Raw genomic sequence first — 20,745 nt, 5'->3', positions numbered from 1 at the left:
ATTTACATATTTTGCGCTACCAGTACACCTTTCAAATATGAGACAAGTTTGAATATTTTTAATAATGAGTCAACTTCGGGCCAATCTGGTGAGAAGATTTTATCAAACCTTGTAGGTATTGTTAATCACCGGAAAAGGATTAACAAGATCGGTCAAGTCGACCTCAAGTGATGATTTTACATTTGTACATACATATGTACATGCGGTATATAAAATTTCGACTCAAACAATTTTATTAGCATTAATTTTTGAAAGTTTAGTGAAAATATTTTTTTGTTTGCATCTTGTATGTAGTGACTGTATCAATATTTCACTATTTGAGTTCTAGTTAAACAGAATAGCACTTTCACTCTGTAAAGTTTTTAGTGGTAGTGCAGAAATTTTCCACTATCACTAAGCTGGTGATAAATAATGCAAAAAATAATTTCTTCCTAATAAAACAGTATTTTATGTCTTATTTTATATTCAAACTGGTTTATTTTGTCAATTTTAAGTATAAAAACCCCGTAAAATCCCGAAACAGGTCTTATTGATAAGAGGTTTGACTTGTATATGCCACTTTATAACTTACTGGTTTTTTAAAGAACACGTTTAAATGTTTGCATACAAATTTGTTCAGAAAACTGAAGGATACCCGAATCTGGAAGTCCGAGTGGCATGACGACACAGATCTACGAAAAAATCATTTGCAGAAAAATATCCAGGACGACGTTCATTTTTCTAGGATATATCAGGTCGCTGACTCCGCATATGTTTTGTTTGTTTCTAATTCGGTTCAAAAACGCCCCATCTCAGCTGAAAATACATTGAACATGTGCTGAGATCGGGCGTTTTTTAATTGGCAGCTGAGATAGGACGTTCTTCAACCATAATCTGAGGTAGGGCGTTTTTCAATCAAATTCTGAAATAGGGCGTTCCTCAATAGTTTTCTGTGATAGAGCATTTTCGAACTGGCTGCCGAGGTAGGTCGATCTTCCACTACGGTATCGATATGTAAGTCAAAGATTAAAACTTTGTGAACAATTCAGAAAAAATTTAACAAATTTCAAAAAATTTCATCATAATTTAAAATTTTGGTTGAGTCCAAAAGAGAGCATCAGCCGTTTCTCTGCTGTACCAACTGACGCCAATTGAAAAGCCAAGTCCTTCTCCACCTGGACATTCCAAAGCAGTGGAGACTTCCCTCTTCCTCTGCTATCATCAGCGGGTTCCGAATTGAATACTTTCAAAGCTGGAGCGTCGATGTCCATTCGAACGGCGTGGCCAAGGCAGCGTGGCAGCGTGGTTCTGAGAAAAGTTATTCCATAGGAGAGTTAAAAGATTTAAATATTCAGTTTCCGGTGTTTTTTTTCCTTCATAGTCAAATAGTGAATTGACAGGTCGCTGAAACTCGCCCTCTTGTGATTCACATACTTTTCTGGTGACAAAATCAAAGCTTTTCTGAAAGTATTTAATTGACTAGGTAATCGTTTCAAAAGTTCTTCGATTAGGGTGAATAAACATTGTTGACAGTCTTTTAATATGCTTCTTAAGTCAAGTTTATCACACAGTTCATTAGCCTCATCTGTAAAATTATAGTGGAAAACTAAGTTTTGTATATTTTTATAACTGGAAAAAATTTATTTAAAGAGAAAAATTACCAAAAAGCGATTTTCTAATTTTTTACGCCAAATTGGTGCGAAATCGCCAAATCTGAACACTCTAATAAGAAGTGTTCCATAATGTAAAAATTTACTTTGCATATTTTTGCCGTGTATTCTAACTAAGCATAGCTACGTTGTATGCACACCGCAGTCAAACTGTATACATACATTGCATTGCACACATACATTTTGGAAGTCAGCCAATCATATAACTTGTTAATACCTACGCAAAAACCGCATTAACAAACGACCGATTTGATTCAACACATATTTCTTTCAAACGTTTATTCATCAGTCTTTATAAGTAGCTCACTCGATGAAACCGTATTCAAAAGTAAACAAAATCTTTTGTTTTTATTCGACATTTGTTTAGTAATAAATTTTCGCGTTGGACCGAAATGGAAGCGAACAGTAATACAAATTTATTATCATTCCCAAGACAGCCGGTTCTACGTACCGGATTGACTAGGGTTTTACCCGACAAAGGGCTGTTGTTTCGGCGATCTAACCCCGTTTAGGAGATACCACCCTAGAATGTCAGGGAATTGCTATCCGGCCAGGCGATGTTGAGGTCGAAATATTTAACATATAGATACCCCCAGTCACTTGCTGCCCGGCAGGATATCACCCTGATATAGGTGCGCTCCGCAGAGGTGAAAACCGTATGGTAGTAGGTGACTTTAATGCGCACCACGATCTTTGGCAAGCCTGTCAAACGATCGTAGGGGAACAGACTTGGCTGAGCAGATAGACGATTCGACATTCTGCACAATGAACGACGACGCACACACCAGGATTATGGGCAGCTGCTGCAGCTCGCCAGACATAACAATAGTCAGCGCTGGTCTGATAAGCAGCGTGTTATGGCGACCTATGCTGACTTTGGCATCAGACCATCTGCCCACAGTCATCTCGATCGATAAACCAACCGCGGAACACCGGACCTATATAAACTTTTCTAAAGCTAATTGGAAAGCCTTGGCGGAATTTACTGAGAGCACCTCAGGGTTATCCCTGCTGCTGCAGCTCGCTTCGTACCGGCAGGATGTATCACCGACACACGCCCAAATTTCCCTGCTGAAGGTGCTGCTCTAGCCGATGAGTGTGACAACCTTCGTCAGGCCGATCCCGGAAATCCCCGTATCAGGGGTCTCAACGCGGAGATTTGGCAGCTTATGAACGTACATAAGGGGAAAAAGTGGGAAGAGCATCTGAAGACTTGCAACTTCACCTTTGGTGTGAGTAAGCTTTGGTCAACCGTGAGGTCACTGTCCAATCCGACGAAGCACGACGACAGGGTCGAAATTTCTTTCGGCGACCAAGCTTCGTCTGACCCGGAGCGATGCGCAAGCTACTTTAGCCGACAGTTCATACTGCATTCTCCGGAGGACAAAGCCCAGCGTCGAGTGACCCGAAGGCTGCACAAACTGCCAACAACTTGTCCCCCCTTGCTTTCACTAGCGGTGAAGTTCCGGTCGCCATCGGGAAGGCGAAAGCCTCCAAAGCCATGGGTTCCGACGAAATATACATGTTGATGCCGAAAAAATTGGGTCCTGCGGGAGTAGCGTACCTAACGAAGGTCCTCAATATGTCAACGGCCACTCTCATCATCCCAGACATCTGGAAGGTGGGGAGAGTAGTTCCATTGCTCAAACCGGGGAAACCAGCCAACAAAGGAGAATCTTATCGACCGATAACACTCCTTTCCCCGCTAGCGAAGGCTCCCGTATTTCATGACCCACCTGACCCCAGCAAAGCATCAGCATAGTTTCCATAAAATGCACAGTACAACAACAGCACTTAACGCCATAAACACTCAAATAACACGTGGCCTTAACCGCAACCGTTCCTGTGAGAGAACTATTCTAGTAGCGTTGGACCTGTCAAAGGCGTTTGATACCGTCAGCCACTCCACGCTACTAAATAGAAGATATAGAGGCTTCCTCTCTCCCACAAGTGAGGTTGTTGAAGGACCCCGAGCGTCGGGNCCAGCAAAGCATCAGCATAGTTTCCATAAAATGCACAGTACAACAACAGCACTTAACGCCATAAACACTCAAATAACACGTGGCCTTAACCGCAACCGTTCCTGTGAGAGAACTATTCTAGTAGCGTTGGACCTGTCAAAGGCGTTTGATACCGTCAGCCACTCCACGCTACTAAATAGAAGATATAGAGGCTTCCTCTCTCCCACAAGTGAGGTTGTTGAAGGACCCCGAGCGTCGGGTGAGACTCAACCTTGCCCCTCTGCCTCATTCGCAAGAGTGGCTGCGGTAGCATTGATGGTTGAGATATATTCCGACAAAGGGAAAAGTTCTTTGTCCAAACGGCAAAGAGACTTTCTCGACAGCTATTTATAGAAGGCCATTGGTGAATCGACAGACGAACTAAAATTCGAGGGGATGCACGTGGATGATAGTATCGTAAAGGGACAATGCTCTAATGAGCTTTCCCGAGAGTGGCTGACCAAAATAATAGCCGGGATGCCAACCTGCGAAAACTGCAAATTCATCCTAAAAGATGTAAGCAGTTGCAGAATGGTAAGAATGGGGGAGCTCTTTCGGAAACCAAGCGAGGTTCTGATACAGGTAAACAGGCAGAACGTGGGACTGAAAACGAGCCAATGGCGTATTTATTCATACACCAGGAGAGGACCGACTTCCAGTGATGGAGAATGCGTGGTGGGCTTACACGAAGGCTCGTTGGAAGTTCTTCAAACTAAATGCGGGTATCGCCCTCACCTACACCTGGGACGAATACATTTTCAGTAATTAATAGTTTTATCTTCTCTAGGTATGACTGAAATTATTTTTACACAAATTAATTTGCAGTATAGCAAATCGTCTACTGCCCTATTATGCAGTAGGCATGCCGAAACTGCGTACAAATCCCCAAATAATCCTAATTCAGGAACCATGTGTATGCCGCGGGCGTATCTGTGGACTTGGAGGGATTTTCCGGGGTAACGTCCTTCAATTTAGAGGGACAGTAACGCCGCACGCATTCATTATAGCGCCGCGTTCGGTCGAATGCACGGTGCTTAGAGAGTTCTGCTCCCAAGATGTCGTTGCGATAAATATTGGATACTGTACGGACGGGAAACGCACCGAGGCCAACACAGTCTCCGCTTCCCTGCCATACGATTCTATAGTACCCCCTCCTTCGAAGGAGATTATGGACATCGTGCAGTACGCCGAGTCAAATGGTATGGACCTAATACCCAATTGCCAAACGACGTCGTTTCCGACTCATTTTGCTGAACAATTTGTTCGCCGGCGAGTCGTGTGCGAACCCTCGGATGAAAAGGACTGCCCGGCAGCCCGCAAACACGATATACCAGCAAACTGCAAAACGATGCTCAAAATGTATACCAAATTTGAAGTAAAAGTACAGTTTTATAACAAATTTAAAAAAACTTCATACCCACAAATTTTACTTTTTTATTAATAAGGCACTTGAGAGTGACTGTACCTTTATAAAAAAAAAAACAGAAAATCTAATATGAAGAATAGTATGAATACTGAAAAAAAAAATTGTAGGCGGCCTGATTTTCTGATTACAAGTGTACATTGTGGATTCCATAATCTGTTATAATAAAAAGTCATAATAAAAACGGTTTACTATCCAAATGAATGACTTTTATTTATACTTAGATATACAATAATGTGGGTGTGGAATCTATCCAACCCAGACCGAAGGTTCCTCAAAAAACTTGTGGGTTCGAAGGAACGGATTCGTTTCGAGTTCACCCAAACGACTTCACCAGACCAACGTCGCAACGACCTCGATTCGACGAGAAAAACGACGTCGGAACGACGTTGAATTTTATATGGAAAAAACGACTTCGTTTCCACGTCGTTTCGAGTTCACCCAAGCGACTTCACCAGAGCGACGTCGTAGCGAAGTAGTTTCGAGTTCACCCAAACGACTTCACCAGAGCGACGACGTAACGACATCGTTTCGAGTTCACCAAAACAATTTCGCCGGAGCGACGTCGTAATGACGTCGTCTTCGCCCTGTGGCAAATTGCGTAGTGGGTTGTGCGAACTCACAAAACATTATATAGGGTAGCACGAAATGCAACTTCCGTGGGAACAAGCTATTAGACTACATTCTGTCCTCTAAATGGGTAATACAGAATATAGGTAACAACCCCACATTTTTCACCAGCAGGAGACAAGAAGTGATAGATCTGACCTTCACCAACGTAGTTATAACGGATCATATCAAAGGATGGTTGGTCTGTGCTAAACAGGCTACAAAGGAGTGTGTGTATAGGCATTACAGGAGCCATGAGTACAACGTCAGGACCGATCGAAGAGGAGGCAATGAAAACGATGTGCCGACTGTACTCTTTTGGTCTGTGGCACGACGATCGGAGCTCTGGGCACAGATAAATGTTCAGAAGGTTGTCAGAGCAATATCCTTTGTTTTTGGCACCAAATGACAAACTGATACCTAGAGTCTCCTTTGGTAGAAAGTACGCGGTTAGATATCCTACAAAGGAACAATAGAGAGATCCAGGCACTCTCTTGGGAAGCTCGGTGAAAACTGTCTATACTGACGGCTCAAAAACTGAAAACGATACTAGAGCTGGATGGCATCTGGGCGGAAACTTCAGATGCTTTACCGCTTTGGGTGCAATGACAACGGTCTTTCAATCGGAAGTATTTGCAATACTGAAAGTGGTAGACTGGATAATTGGCGAAAGGTGGCGGACGTAGGCGGAATCAAAGTTTATAAAACAATAAAGTTATCACACAGCAGTCTAAACACACAATTACTTACATCGGCACTCATAGACGTCCGTCACGCTAGCTGACCCACTTCTCCAAAAAATTATAAAAATTACTCAGGCATTAGGTGCAACTTAGGGCCTCCAAAATTTATTTAAGGGACCAGTCAGTTTCCGAGAAAATTGCAAAAATATATATATGTATATACTAAACTTCGCCGAACACTGGTAAATATTGTTCAGGAATAAGGTGCAATTTAGGGCCACCAAAATTAACTTCGGTGCACACTCGGTATCCGAAATATTCCGAAAAATGTGATTTGGGTCAGCTAGCGTAACGTCACGATAAACTTCGTCGAACACTCCCATCCCATAGGCGTGGAATTTTTTATCAGCTATAACTTCGGAACCACAAGTGACACGAACTTGAAATTTGGTATGCAGACAAATCAACAGTAAGTGCTTATACGAGGGTATATATAAACGAGTTTGTAAAAAGGGGTGTGGCACATCCCATAGGTGTGGAATTTTTTATCAGCTATATCTTCGGAACCATTATTCCCACGAACTTGACATTTGGTATGCGGACATATCAATGGTAGGTGATTATAGGACGGTATATATAATCGGGTTTGTAAAAGGAGGCGTTGCAAATCCCATAGGCGGGGAATTTTTATCATCTATAACTTCGACCCAAAAGTCACACCNCGAACTTGAGATTTGGTATGAAGACATATCACTGGTAGTTGCTTATATGAGGGTATATATAAATGAGTTCGTAGAAGAGGGCGTGGCACATCCTATAGGCGTGGAATCCTTTAGCAGCTATAACTTCGGAACCACAAGTGACTCGAACTTGAAATTTGGTATGCAGACATGTCAGTGGTAGGTACTTATAGGAGTTTGTAAAAGGGGCCGTGGCCCATACTTAGGCGTGTTTTTTTATCAGCTCTAACTTCGGAACCATAAGTCCCACGAACTTGAAATTTGGTATGCAGACATATCAATGGTAGGTGGTAGGTGTTTATAGGAGTGTATATATAAAGGAGTTTGTGAAAGGGGCGTGGCATATTCCATATTCCTTGAAATTTTTATCAGCTATAACTTCGGAACCATATGCCGTATCAATTTGAAATTTGGTATGCAGTCATATACATATTTGCTTATAATAAGGTTTTATATAAATGGGTTTGTAAAAGGGGACGTGGCGCATCCCATAGGCGTGGATGTTCTTATCATCTATAACTTCGGAACCATAAGTCCCTCGAACTTGAAATTTAATATGTAGACATATCAATGGTAGGTGCCGATAGGAGGGTATATATGAACGAGTTTGTAAAAGGGGGCGTGGCGCATCCCATAGGCGTGGAATTTTTTATCAGGTATAACTTCGGAACCATAAATCGCACGAACTTCACGAACGCACGAATTCGGTATGCAGGTATAGCTATGGTAGGTGCTTATAAAAAGATAAATATATATGAGTTTGTAAAAGAAAGCGTGGCGGATCCTATATGCGCGGAAAATTTTATCAGCTATAACTTCAAAACCATAAGTCACATGAAATTTAAATTTGGTATGCAGACATATCAATGGTAGGTGCTTATAGTAATAGTCATAGATCAGCCATAAATTAGGAACCATAAGTCACATGAACTTGAAATTAGGTATTCAGACATAGGTATCAATTAGAGGTGTCCAGAGTTAAGTATATGTGTATAAATTCATCTATTAGATATTTAAAACTGTGTGTTTTTTTTTTAAACCTTACTGTCTTTAGGTTATTTTTAAATGTAAAGATTACATCGTTTTTTAATCTCGCGATGCTGTTAAACGAAAAAGGTTCCTTGATAATAAATAAAACTCCTTCCGAATTAAGCATTCTACCAAAAAAGTGCAGCTATACTAAAACAGCTAATCGAATAGGCAGCTAAACGGAATGTACCGTAGTAGACTAATTTTAATTTAGAAATTTGATTGTTACCTACTATTAATAATGTAACAAGATTTGTAGTACAATTAATGATCAATATATATTAGTTAAAGCACGATAAAGCTAAAAGTATCGCTTATAAGGACGCCTTAATATAATAAAAGAAAATAGTTTGTATCCCTTAAATTATGCTGAACTGAATATGTATTTGTATTACTGTTTTATATTTTTATTTGTTTACCTCGAACGACGTCGGGTGCTTTGCTAGTAAATAATAAAAATAAAAAAAAAATTTTTATATAATATTTACGTACATACACTGGTCGAACAAATTTTAGCCGCACCAAGTATTTTTATCGTTATTTAATTTCAGCTATATTTTTTTACCGAAATATACTTCATTCTTTAACAAATAGCGTATAAATCGAAGTTTAAAACTTTGTGCAAAATTTAAAAAAAAAATCCACCAACTTTCGTAAAAATTTCGAGCTTTTTAGAAAGATTTTAAGTATGCCGTTTTGTAGGCAATTGAATTAATAATTGAAATAATAAAGTGCAAGTTTCAAGTGTCTAAAATTGTTTTGCCAAAGTGTTTGTGGTTTTTTTTTCATATGAAAATAAATTATGTTTATTCGTTATAGGAAAGCAAATGCGACAAGCAAAACTCTAAATAATCAACGTAAATTTTTGGCCAATGGAAACTTTATCATACTAGAATTGAACAAGGTAAAAATCCCCTCAAAAAACGGTCCATTCCCCGATTCCCCACGCAAACTGAAATTCCCCTCAAATCGGCGAATTCCCCACGAGTTGGCTTGCCTACTGTGCATGCACATGGCGAAAAAATAAAATATGAATTAATAAAATAAACATTGAATGGGGTCGTTATTCGAGCTTGACCTTCAAATTGAATATTTAATCGAAAATATTTAAATTGCTTATAACTCAAGTAACAGAGTACTAACAATGGTACATGCGCACACATAGCCAAACAAAAACATAATCACTGATTTAGTGACTAAAAGGTTGAATTACTGAAACGCTAAATATGATACTGAAGTGCTGAAGTAATACTCTCCGATCACAACTGGTTAAAAGTCGCCCAACAGTTTAACAAATCGGGCATTTACTCATATTTTTCTGGCAAAAGAATACAAGTGATAATGAAAGCAAAACTCGAAACGGGTAATCAACAATGACAAAGACAATGAATACGAACGCAAAAACAAACAAATAACAATCCAAGTATCAAGAAAGAAGTCGCATTCTTATTGTGTTATAAACCATGAACTACAAATGTACGTACATACATAAGTATGCACATTTGTCTACATAAATTAATTTGTGGATGGCTTTATGTATTTAAAGCTGAAAAGGTGCACACTTATAAGTAATACATACTTACATACATATGTACATTGTACATATGCATAAACCAAAGAGAGCTAATCATGGCCAACTATAAAAAATGAAACCTGGAGAAAAGTAAGTGTTCTTTCAGAACTATGTACGTCACCGGAAAGAAACAATGCATGGGGCAGTGAAGAGATTCACACAGGTTATACCTAAACAAAAGTGTACATACATAAATATGTAGTACGTATGGGTATGTACAATGTACATATGTATGTAGGTATATCTTTTTTAGAAGCGATGAGACAATCTCAGGCACCGCACTCGTTTGGTCGTTTTGTAATGCAGTTCTTTTATTTTTTGTTATGCGCATCTTCAGCGATCAATTTGAACACATCCACATATATACGCTTATTCTATATACATAGGTATATATACTAGCACATACATATGTATGAACATATTTATATGCCGAGTGGGGTGCAGTAGACGATAATGATGACAACCAAAGCAAATGCAATAACAGCACAAACACATACGAAGTAAGTGATTAAGGAACTAAATGAACAACAGTAGAATAAGCGAACGAAAGATAAAAACAAAAGCAAATTTAAACATTTAAAGCTTGAAATACATCCCAACAAGCATTTCAGTAAATGTTTTTAAAAATAACTTAAAGTAAGTTTGCTATAATAAGCGTTAAATAAGCATTTTTAATATTAAGCTTATTAAAAGTTTTTTCAAATAAACTTTTAATAAGTTTTGAGAGCGAATGTTTATAAATAACTTAAACTTATAAATGAAATGCAAATGCCAACAACATGAAGTAGTAAATATAACATTTTTTCAATCGTAAGTGACGTGTTTACGTTTTTTAAAATATATTATTAAAAGAAAAAAATTAATAAAACCGATGTGGTAAAAAAAAAAATCCAATCCAGGACCCGCTGCGCTAATCGGTGGAGCATTCGAGTCTTCAAATGATGAGTTCTCTTTATCCTTTCTTAGTTTAATATTCAATTAAAAATGTATTACATTTTTTTTCAGAAAAGTTCATCAATGAGAATCTCGGCGATGAAGCGGAATATATAGCTGCATCGATGTAGTTTTTCCAATTTGCCAATAGCCGCATGTAATTGAAAGCACGCAACAAGATGTAATAATTAACTTTTGTATGCTTAATTTTTGTGTGTTATCGTGAATTTGTATGCCAAAATGTCTATTCCCTATTTATATTTTCGCGACTGTAGATGAGTCCGCCGAAAATTCGCATTTCGTTTAGTTTCTAGATGTTAAGCAATCTATGTATGAGTTTTTAATGAAATGTCTTTAAATAGAGCATTAGAAAAATGTTTATAAAAAGCTTTATTTTGAAAATATTTAGTAAGTTTATATTCATACGCTTATAAACAACTTTTTTTGAACCTTTATTATAAGTTTACACTTTTACGCTTATAAAAAGCTTTCTTTTGAACATTTATTACAAGTTTATATTTCTACGCATATAACCAATGTTCCTTTTCGATTATATTACGCTTACTTTCAAGCGTTTTATAAACAAAAAATCAACATTTTGTAAGCTTAATGTTTATAATTGAAAACTTCGAAAAAACTTTCTTTAAGTTTATTTTGCTTGTTGGGATGTTAAACCATATGCATCGTACACATATCAACATAAGCATATGTTCAAGCATATACATATATACATATATACAAGTGTATGTGTGTGTATGTATGTTTATATATACATTAATATGTAGATATTATACACACATATTTATAACAATAGCAAAAAGAAACGAGGAGCAATAACGTGTAGCAATGAAATATACAACAGATGAAATGGTATACGGAACAGCCAAAATGGAGTAGCACAAGAGTCGGAAGAGCAAGAAAATTAGTGCACACATACAACAGGAACTGGAAGGTTATGTGCCAGGCGAAATTCTCTTGACAATCCTTGATTTCCAATTTGAAAGTCGTAAACAACTAACTATCGGTTTTAAAAAAATACATATGTTCATATATATATATACATATTAAATATATAAATTTTTTGTTCTATATAATATGCATGAGTTTAGCGGAATGATTGTAGGTTTTTAGGGCATTCTAAACCATGGGTATATGTACATACATATATGGATGTGTCAAGTTATTGCTTTGAAGTTGCTTAGTAATTTTTGATGGAGTAGATTTCTCACCTCATACTTCATCACGCTTTATGCAAAAACGTCTAACATGCATCTTAAAATTATATTGTTATAAAAAATGTATGGCCCAGCAGTTCATTAGAATTAGAACATCTACATACATACACGATTACGCTACACGCTCTTTACTTAGCCCTTTTTAAGCTCTAAAAACGTTTATTAGATCATACGTTTTCTCACCCAAAAAAAAAAAAAATTGGTAACACATTAGCAAATAAAAATTGGAATAGTTGGCACAACCACTTAGTCATAAAGAAATGCTATACAAAGAGTAATGAGCGTGAGATGCTACCCTTATTGATTTTTCTTAAAAAAAGTCACAGAGATGTACACTACACAGTTTACCATCTCCAAATCTACACCAATGCGTCGAACCAGTATACATGAAATATTTTTCGGCACATAGACACAAACACCGACGTACCGATTCCCATTGAGAATGAAGTGAATGCAACAGACAGAGGCCTCACTGATTTAACGAACTCGAGGTAAAGAAATGTAAAAGTGAATAAATGCATTTTAAATTAATTACACGTGCCTCTACGATAAACATGTCTACGTATGGTTACAAATGCTCCAAAGATTGAGTGTGAATACCTCCATATGTGCACAAGTATGTTTTACGACGCAGCTGGTTAATTTCAGTGGGCTTACCTTTGCGTTTGCCAGCGTTGTGAATATGAATGCTACGCTGATGTTATTTTTGTTGCCTTGATTTTGCTTCCACCTCTAACAATGGCGATCGGTTTCAATGCCTTCCACACGCAGTAGTATGCCCTTTATAAGCGTTTTCGTTTTTTATCTGTATCTTTTTTAAAGCAAGCTGATTCGCTTTATGCATATTTTTTTCTTCGTGATTTCAGCACACACGCACAGAGTACAACACAGTATTCGAGTTTACTTTTTAAAGTATTCTCTTTTTCACTAAAGGGTGTTCACATAATTTTCAGCCACGGCACTGATCCCCTACTCAATTGTCTATTGGAGAATCAAACCGAAAATGGTCAAATGGCGGTGGCGACAGTTTCGTTTAACGGACGGTGCACGTAAAGCGATTTTCTTTCAACTTCGTTTTGAATCGTAGCAAAAGCAACTAAAAATGATTAAATATTATTCCACTGTTCTTCACTTACGTACGGATGATACAGTAAAAAGATATGAAATAAAATTTTTAAGATTGGGGAAAGAAATAATCCAACTTGCATGTCAAATGCTTATCGATGAACGATTGTGTTCCGTGAAGGTGTGTACTAAATATTTAATTATAGGTTTATGTCCATATGTACATGCATTTTGTGTTGATACTACTGTGCCTGTGCTGGTATCGTTCTTATATATCCGTGTTGGTATAAGCGCAGTTGATCCTAGAGTTCAACCTCAGCTCCTTCTCAAGAGAGTCCCCTCCTGCTGCTCACAGACGTTCAATGACACAATTTTTTCTTTCTTTTTAACTTATTGCCCCATCCACAGCATGTAAAACGCGAATGCTTGAACTGCTATTTGTGTATGCGAGTGCGAGGCCTTCCGACGAAGTCCCGTTCGTATAGGTCACACAAAAGAATTTTTACATTAGAATTTCACGATAAATCCCCATGAAAATTCGGAATTTTAATTCCCAATCCTTACTTCGCTGGGTTCTCTTGCATTTTTCATTACTTTTACATATTTTCAAGCACTTCTATAAACTTAATTTTAGCTGAAAATTTCTGCACCGAAATGAAAAATTACGACAACGTCTAGTTATTGCATTGTAATAGAGTAGACAGTTTGACAATGGCCGACACAGGGTGTAATTCAATTTAGACATTAGTGTTCATGTGTTCAATAATTGTAATAGATGTGCGAAATTGGCAAGCAATAATTATCTTGATAAATATTGCCGGCGATTTGGTAGTTTGACAACATAGTCAAAAGTTGTGTTCCAGCAGCAGTACGAATAGCAGGTTTTGTAGGATTTACAGGAACAGCTGTTATAGCCATTAATAAACCTTCTGTGAGGTGTCGTTCTCTGGTGTCGTGCGGGAACAACTTCCTGTAAAATCCTGTAAATTCCTACTATTCGTACTGTTGCTGGAACGCAACTAAAAAAACTCAGAACATTGCTAGGTTCTTTCCCGTACGCAACGCGGGATCCCGCGGGTGCCCAAAACAGTCCACGTACGGCACGTATGCCACTTCTTTCGCATTCTTTTTTGTCATTGGGCCACTAAATTAACATACTAACGACTAATAAATTAATATTACATATCAATAATTGCATTAAAAACGATATTGCTTGCCCGCACTTGATTAAAAATGAAAAATATTTCACATAATTTTATTTATTTGCAACAGCTGACGAGCGACGCACGCGGAAAGTTGGCCATCTTTTTGCTTTGTGTTGCTGTGAGCGTTGCCGATTTTGGCTATGCGGATGGATGCATTTGAATTTATAGGCCCGTCAGAATGGGTAATTACATTACAGCATTCACTACCAAGCGTTCATTCAGTGTTGGGGAAATAAGCGTTTTACCTTAATAAAAGCATTAATTTTTTTTCATAACAGTTTGTATCTAACAAAATTAAAGAAAAATAGTTAATATTTATAAGTATAAATCAATACACAAAACTTTTGTTCATGCTTACGAAGTAATACCGAAGTACTGCACATTAAAACTGGTTCATCTCGAGAGAGAAAAATCTAATCGCAACAAGCGAAAAAAGGAATGTAGATACTTTTAAATTCAGTGCTGCTACAGTTTTAAATATTTCAAATTATTTCATGTTTTAACTATCTATGAGAAATTTGAGTTCAGAAGAAAAGCAGTAAAAAAGGCACTAGGCACAAAATAATTTTTTTTGGCGTTTTAATTTTCAAAAAGCACTAAATCTAATGCTTAAATCACCACGTTGGCAACTATGCGTTCATAGTAGCAAGCGTACTTTAAGGGCCGGTTTCTCAATGTCTGGTTAACACTAACTACCCTGCAAAAATCGTTGGACCATGTAGTCTATTTGTGGTAAATTGGAGTACTTACAAGTGTTCCTCTGTCATGCTGTAGCGGAGAAGCTCGTGTCTCTGCACCAGCTTATTGTTACCCGATCACTGCTCGTATTTTAACGAAATGTGATTGAAGTTGAGCATTTGAAAACACATTTCGTCGTTTAAAGTGCAAAACNAAAAAAAACGCTTTTTATTTTCTTAATATTCAAAATGTTTTTCAAGTAATTTTTTTATTTTATTTATTTTGTTGGAAAAGAGTATTGTTTACATTTTAAGTAAAATCATAAAAGTCAAGGATTAAAGCTATAATTTAGAAGAGTTCAACAAATTTGCTATTTTCTCAAAATTTTTAGAAAATTTTTGGGTAAACAGTTTTATTACCCATTGAAAAATTCCCGTTGATTTAAAATTTTCTTTTGCCACCGGCCTTTGGAGTTTTTTCTTTTTTAATTTTATTTAAAGAATCATTTAAAATATTTAGGCAATCAAGAGCTCCTCAGGATTCGAGTAAAATGAGTTTTGAACTGGACACAATATAAAGCGTTTGCAAATTAATGGAATTAAATGGACTATACTTATAGAAAGAAATTTATTATCAGACTTTTTGGTTTCCATGTATTTACTATGGGCGGATTAAAAAATTTTCGGGTGGATTTTTTAGATAACTACAGAACGAACAGTTTTAAAGTGCACAAAAATTACTTTAACAAAAATCTACCAAAATGAAAACAAATTTACCTTTTTACCAACCCACATTTTGTCTACCAAATTTGGTAATAATTTACCAAAGTGGCAACCCTGCTTACAAGTGTTCCTCTGCTGTAGCGGAGAAGCTCGTGTCTCTGCACCAGCTTATTGTTACCCGATCACTGCTCGTATTTTAACGAAATGTGATTGAAGTTGAGCATTTGAAAACACATTTCGTCGTTTAAAGTGCAAAACCGCGTATCAACAAAATGCAAATCCGCGTATCAGCAAAATGCAAAACCGCGTGTGTGAGGTTGTAGAAACTATTTTCTAGAGCGTAAAACACTCATAGTTCAAAATGGTTCTCTTTTTTATAAAGCAATCGCATTTCTGGCTAGTATATTTAAGGACGAATGGATAAGGATAAATTCATACGGCTTATGAACAGATTCATACCATGTAAATACACCATTATTTGACCAAGATTTGCTATTTGCTATTTGCCAAGAGCTATTTGGCTTGAGAGAGCTTGGGATGGTTGAATAAAACATGCCTAACATGCCTAATGTGAACAACATACAACTATCGATAGTGTTCAGAAAAATTCGATAGTGGCGGCAAAATGAAACCATCGATACTATCGATAGCACCATCGATAGTTTTCCATCACTACTTTACGCTGTTTAATGAAGTTTTTACGGAAACCGCAATTTATATAAAATCATTTGTTTTCCAAGTGAGAAATTGATAGTTTATTAAAATGGCTGACAAAAATTCCGAGCAAAGCATTATGGATAAGTCCATGAGATCCGTTTTCGGTAAATTTCATGTTTATATTTTGTTCTATAATTTACAATGAAATTTTTTTAGTGGGGAATATTCCATATGAAGCAACGGAAGAGAAGCTCAAAGAAATCTTCAGCGAAGTGGGACCAGTTCTATCGCTCAAGTAAGCTGTTTAAAATAATATTTGATATAAACAAATGTAATAAATTTCCAAACATATCAACTTTTAGACTTGTATTCGACCGCGAAAGTGGAAAGCCGAAGGGCTTTGGATTTTGTGAATACAAAGATCAGGAAACTGCCTTAAGTGCCATGCGTAATCTTAATGGCTATGAAATTGGTGGTCGCACATTGCGTGTAGATAACGCTTGTACCGAAAAATCGCGCATGGAAATGCAGCAGTTGCTACAAGGTCCGCAGGTTGAAAATCCATATGGTGAGCATTGCGATCCGGATCAAGCACCAGAAATCATTACTAAAACCGTTGCATCTTTACCTCCGGAGCAAATGTACGAATTAATGAAGCAGATGAAGCTATGCATACAAAATAATCCTTCTGAAGCGCGCCAAATGCTAATGTTGAATCCGCAGTTGGCATATGCTTTACTGCAATCTATGGTTGTGATGCGAATCGTTGACCCACAAACAGCGCTTGTGAGAATTCCGTCGTATTTCATGTTTGTATGTGAAATAAAATGTTCATATATTTTAGGGAATGCTATTCAAAGCAAATCAGATGCCACCAGTTCTCGGAGGAAATCCTTTGTCAGGTAGTGTACAATCGCAAAATATTCAATCAAGCATAATAGCGCAGCCACAACAACAGCCCCCATCTCATGCACCATCGATTATCGGCGGTCCGCCTATGCCTGTGCCGAATCCTAATTTTAATGTAATGCAAGGTGGAGATATTGATTTACGAGCCATGAATGGCCCAGTATTGGGTGGACCTGGAGGCATGGATCCAAGACAAATGGATCCGCGTATGGCACGTGGAATCGACCAGGACATGCGTGCAATGCCAAATCCGGTACCACCGCCGCTCATGGATCCACGTGCACAACGGCAAATGCCGCCGCAACAGGTGAACCCACAACCAACATTCCCAACGGATCCAAGACAGAGGCAAATTGATCCTCGCCTACGTGGAGCTGCAGGTGGTCCCACTGGGGTTCCTGGTCCCGCTATGTCGCAGCAGCAACAAACAGCTCAACAGCAGCTGCAAAACCGTTTAGCTTCAAATTGTGGCATTCCAAACGACGCAACTGATCAGGAAAAAGCCGCTCTAATAATGCAAGTTTTGCAGCTTTCAGATGAACAAATTTCGCAATTACCACCAGAGCAACGGGCGAGTATACTGGTGCTCAAGGAACAAATTGCAAAGAGCACACAACGTTAATCTAAAAGCATAAACTTTTGAAGCATGTATTTTCTTTTCGCATAAAATATACTGCAAAGACGATTGGATTTTTTCGAACACAATATATGTAAATGCAACAATCGATTTCATAAAAATACTTATGTAGACTTTATTACGGTTCAAGGAAGTGTGACTAAAGCCTGGTGCAATTTTTGTACTGCTGTATTAACTATTTGTCGTAAGCTGTCATCTTCCGGACAATGCACTTGCTAAACAATAAAAACGATATCAGCAAAATTTGTATACTTTCATGTGCTTTAACTTACTAATGTTTCCAAATTCACTTCCGCTCGCTTTCCCGCCACAGTAACGGGCAAAACATCACCTTTGAACATTTTTGGTACAGAGTGTTCCCCGAATGTGTCTTGAAGCGTTTCTACCAAACATTCTTTGAAATGGGTGCGATCTGATTTTGAAAGGGCAGTGGCACCTTTAATACTGGTGCCCCCCATTTCAGTTTGCATAATGCATGCTAGAACTGAATCAGCAAACATGTCATTCACAGGTGTTGCCTGCCACTCCATAATAATGATTTTTCCCTCCACCAAGAGGTCGATGCACTTGAATGCACGAATACGTTTCTCTTCCTCAATAACTTCTGTTGTACCAGCACCACCAATTCTGTCCAATAACAACTTTAAAGTACCTAAAGGACTATTCCAGGGAATGGACTGTCGCTGTGTTACGACAGACATGCTCATGTCCGTGTACTCTGAAAAAAAAAAATTAATTAAGTTTTCCAAAATGAGTTGAATATTAAAATAATAAGTCATACTTGATAAATCAGACGCTGCTAAAAGATGGTACTTAAAGTCGCGTTTCACCAAAACTCCGGACAATTTTTTGCCAACCTCTGGTTTGGTAGCCGCCAAATTGCCCATCACTTTGGCGGTTTTTTCACCACGGAAATAGAGTTCAACAGAATGTGTGTTACGTGGATTATAAAATTTTATATTTGTAGAGGTATCTGCCTCATATTCTCGCTGCAGGGCCATTTTTAGACGAGACATTTCGTTCTGTTCTCCATGAACTAACACCTAAGAAAATGCGAGCTCTAAACTGATGTATATTTTAGAAAATCTCTTTTTAAACACTTACCACATGTTGAGGTTTTAGAAGACGGATGAATTCGCTTGTTTGTTGGTAATCAGTATGTGCAGAGAAAGAAATGTAGTCCACTGACATATTCAGCGGCAATTTTTGTCCAGCCAGTGTCGTAATTTCTTCTGGTTCTGAAAGTATGGATTTCGCCAAGGTACCTTCGACGCAATACCCAGCAATAATAACTCCATTTTTAGGATCTGTGCACCAGTTTTCAAATAGTTCTCGCGATAAACCGCTTTGCATCATTCCTGGCGATGCCATTATAACGCAAGGACCAATGTCGTCGAAATGGTCGATGCCTTTTAGATTGGAAATATGTCGGAATACAAACGGATTATTCACAGCGATTTGACGTCGAATTTTATCATTCATTGCATTAATGTATGTCTGATAAACGGCCATACATTTCTTAGCCAGAGATGAAGCATAGTAAATGGGTATTTCGTGCAGCTCAGGATTCTGTGACCAATATTCATCCAGTATAAGTAGCAACTCTTGGGCGCGGCCTAAGGCAAAAACTGGGATCAAACAACGTCCACCTTGTTGGACAATCTTCTGCACCAAAGAGGTAAAACGGTTTTCTCGATCCTCTCGTTTTTCATGTATATGAGTACCATAAGTGGATTCAGTGATGAGAACGTCAGGCTTAATGGGCGGTATTTCTGCGGCCATCAAATGACGATCTTCTTGTCGAGAAAAGTCGCCGGTATACAGTATTTTAACTCCTGCGATTTCAATTAGAAACATGGCTGCGCCAAGCACATGACCCGCATTATAAGCGCAAAAGCGAACACCCATAACATCTCTTTCTTCGTGAAAATTTATAGTCTCTATTTTCTCCATCGACGCTTCCAGATCGGCTTCAGTATAGAGCATTTGTTCGGTGGAAATATTACTAATTTTTATGTAATCTGATAACATCCATCGATAGATAGCTTTTGTGGCGTGCGTCATAAAGCATCGGCCCCGAAAACTCGTTTTCATGAGAAACCATGGTAAAGCTCCACAGTGGTCCAAGTGGAAACTATACATTTTGTTCATTATAAAATTTAGTTAGTTTCATTTCATATAAACAAAGTATTTTTTGGAGCACCTACTGTGATATAAAGAGGAGATCCACCTCATCGGCTTCTATTAAATCTACGTAAGGTAATGCGTCCATACCGGACAAACCAGGATGGATACCACAATCGAGCTGTAAGTTTTTTTTTTTATTAATTAGTTCTATATGACAAAAATTAAAGCCCCATATACCTACGTACCATAATTTTTTTGCCTTTGAAGTCTAATATTATACAAGATCTCCCAACTTCCTGGCCCGCGCCTCTGAATTGACAAAAAAATGTTAAAGCAGATGAGAATGCAGTATGAGTTTTACTTACAGCGGCTTAATTTGAAGGAGATCACTCTCTTCCGCGGGGACTCTATCATCGATACGTTGTGACATTGTAATTGATCCTTAACAATGAAGATTAGATTATTGGAAATAAACACGCGATAAGTATAACTATTTTTCAGGATGAATTAGCTTTGTTTCTTAACAGATAATTATCACTAATTTCTGCTGGAAAGCGGTTCTTAACCCAAAAATTTAGAAGAAACTAGCAGCTCTCTCTCATCTGCATTATGCTTGCTTTGCTATTGACATTTTCGTTGTTTCCCATTTAAAGAACCAAAAACTTGGATTCAACAGAATTGAAGCGTGTAAGGGCAAATGGAAAACACAAAAGAGAATGAGCAAAAAATGCTTTCAAGTACNCTATTTTTCAGGATGAATTAGCTTTGTTTCTTAACAGATAATTATCACTAATTTCTGCTGGAAAGCGGTTCTTAACCCAAAAATTTAGAAGAAACTAGCAGCTCTCTCTCATCTGCATTATGCTTGCTT

General features: G+C 37.8%; 2 protein-coding genes across 3 annotated transcripts; one reads left to right on the top strand and one right to left on the bottom strand.

Moving 5' to 3' along the window:
- The first annotated feature begins 16,179 nt into the window (after positions 1-16,179).
- CstF64 (cleavage stimulation factor subunit 2 CstF64) lies at positions 16,180-17,850 on the top strand. Its single transcript, XM_017622240.1, has 4 exons — positions 16,180-16,365; positions 16,418-16,496; positions 16,564-16,987; positions 17,046-17,850. The coding sequence occupies exons 1-4, from the start codon at positions 16,308-16,310 to the stop codon at positions 17,730-17,732; spliced, it is 1,248 nt and encodes a 415-aa protein (XP_017477729.1). The 5' UTR covers positions 16,180-16,307; the 3' UTR covers positions 17,733-17,850.
- Cpsf73 (cleavage and polyadenylation specificity factor 73) lies at positions 17,745-20,716 on the bottom strand. 2 transcript variants are annotated; one of them, XM_017622239.1, is made up of 8 exons: positions 20,616-20,716; positions 20,240-20,364; positions 20,120-20,183; positions 19,955-20,052; positions 18,852-19,881; positions 18,529-18,790; positions 18,020-18,465; positions 17,745-17,962 (listed from the first exon to the last, which is right to left on the bottom strand). In XM_017622239.1, exons 2-8 carry the CDS (start codon positions 20,302-20,304, stop codon positions 17,873-17,875), a joined length of 2,055 nt encoding a protein of 684 aa, XP_017477728.1. In that variant the 5' UTR covers positions 20,305-20,364; positions 20,616-20,716; the 3' UTR covers positions 17,745-17,872. The 2 variants fall into 2 exon arrangements, with proteins under 2 accessions (XP_017477728.1, XP_017477727.1); XM_017622238.1 differs by lacking the exon at positions 20,616-20,716 and having other exon boundaries at positions 20,240-20,564.
- Positions 20,717-20,745: the final 29 nt, after the last annotated feature.

This window comes from Rhagoletis zephyria, unplaced genomic scaffold (assembly GCF_001687245.7).
Source record: "Rhagoletis zephyria isolate East Lansing unplaced genomic scaffold, Rhagoletis_zephyria_1.1 Rzeph_scaffold_02737, whole genome shotgun sequence".
In the NCBI taxonomy this organism is placed as follows: Eukaryota; Metazoa; Arthropoda; class Insecta; order Diptera; family Tephritidae; genus Rhagoletis; species Rhagoletis zephyria.
This window is presented reverse-complemented; position numbering and strand designations above follow the sequence as displayed.

What these genes read in the sequence shown, in the direction of transcription:
- CstF64 (XM_017622240.1), top strand. Translation starts at nt 16,308, where the DNA reads ATGGCTGACAAAAATTCCGAGCAAAGCATTATGGATAAGTCCATGAGA. An exon ending in GGACCAGTTCTATCGCTCAA is followed by an intron (nt 16,497 to 16,563) that starts GTAAGCTGTTTA and finishes ATCAACTTTTAG; the next exon opens with ACTTGTATTCGACCGCGAAA. An exon ending in TTGACCCACAAACAGCGCTT is followed by an intron (nt 16,988 to 17,045) that starts GTGAGAATTCCG and finishes CATATATTTTAG; the next exon opens with GGAATGCTATTCAAAGCAAA.
- Cpsf73 (XM_017622239.1), bottom strand. Translation starts at nt 20,304, where the DNA reads ATGTCACAACGTATCGATGATAGAGTCCCCGCGGAAGAGAGTGATCTC. An exon ending in TCAAAGGCAAAAAAATTATG is followed by an intron (nt 20,053 to 20,119) that starts GTACGTAGGTAT and finishes AAAAACTTACAG; the next exon opens with CTCGATTGTGGTATCCATCC. An exon ending in GATCTCCTCTTTATATCACA is followed by an intron (nt 19,882 to 19,954) that starts GTAGGTGCTCCA and finishes CAAAATGTATAG; the next exon opens with TTTCCACTTGGACCACTGTG.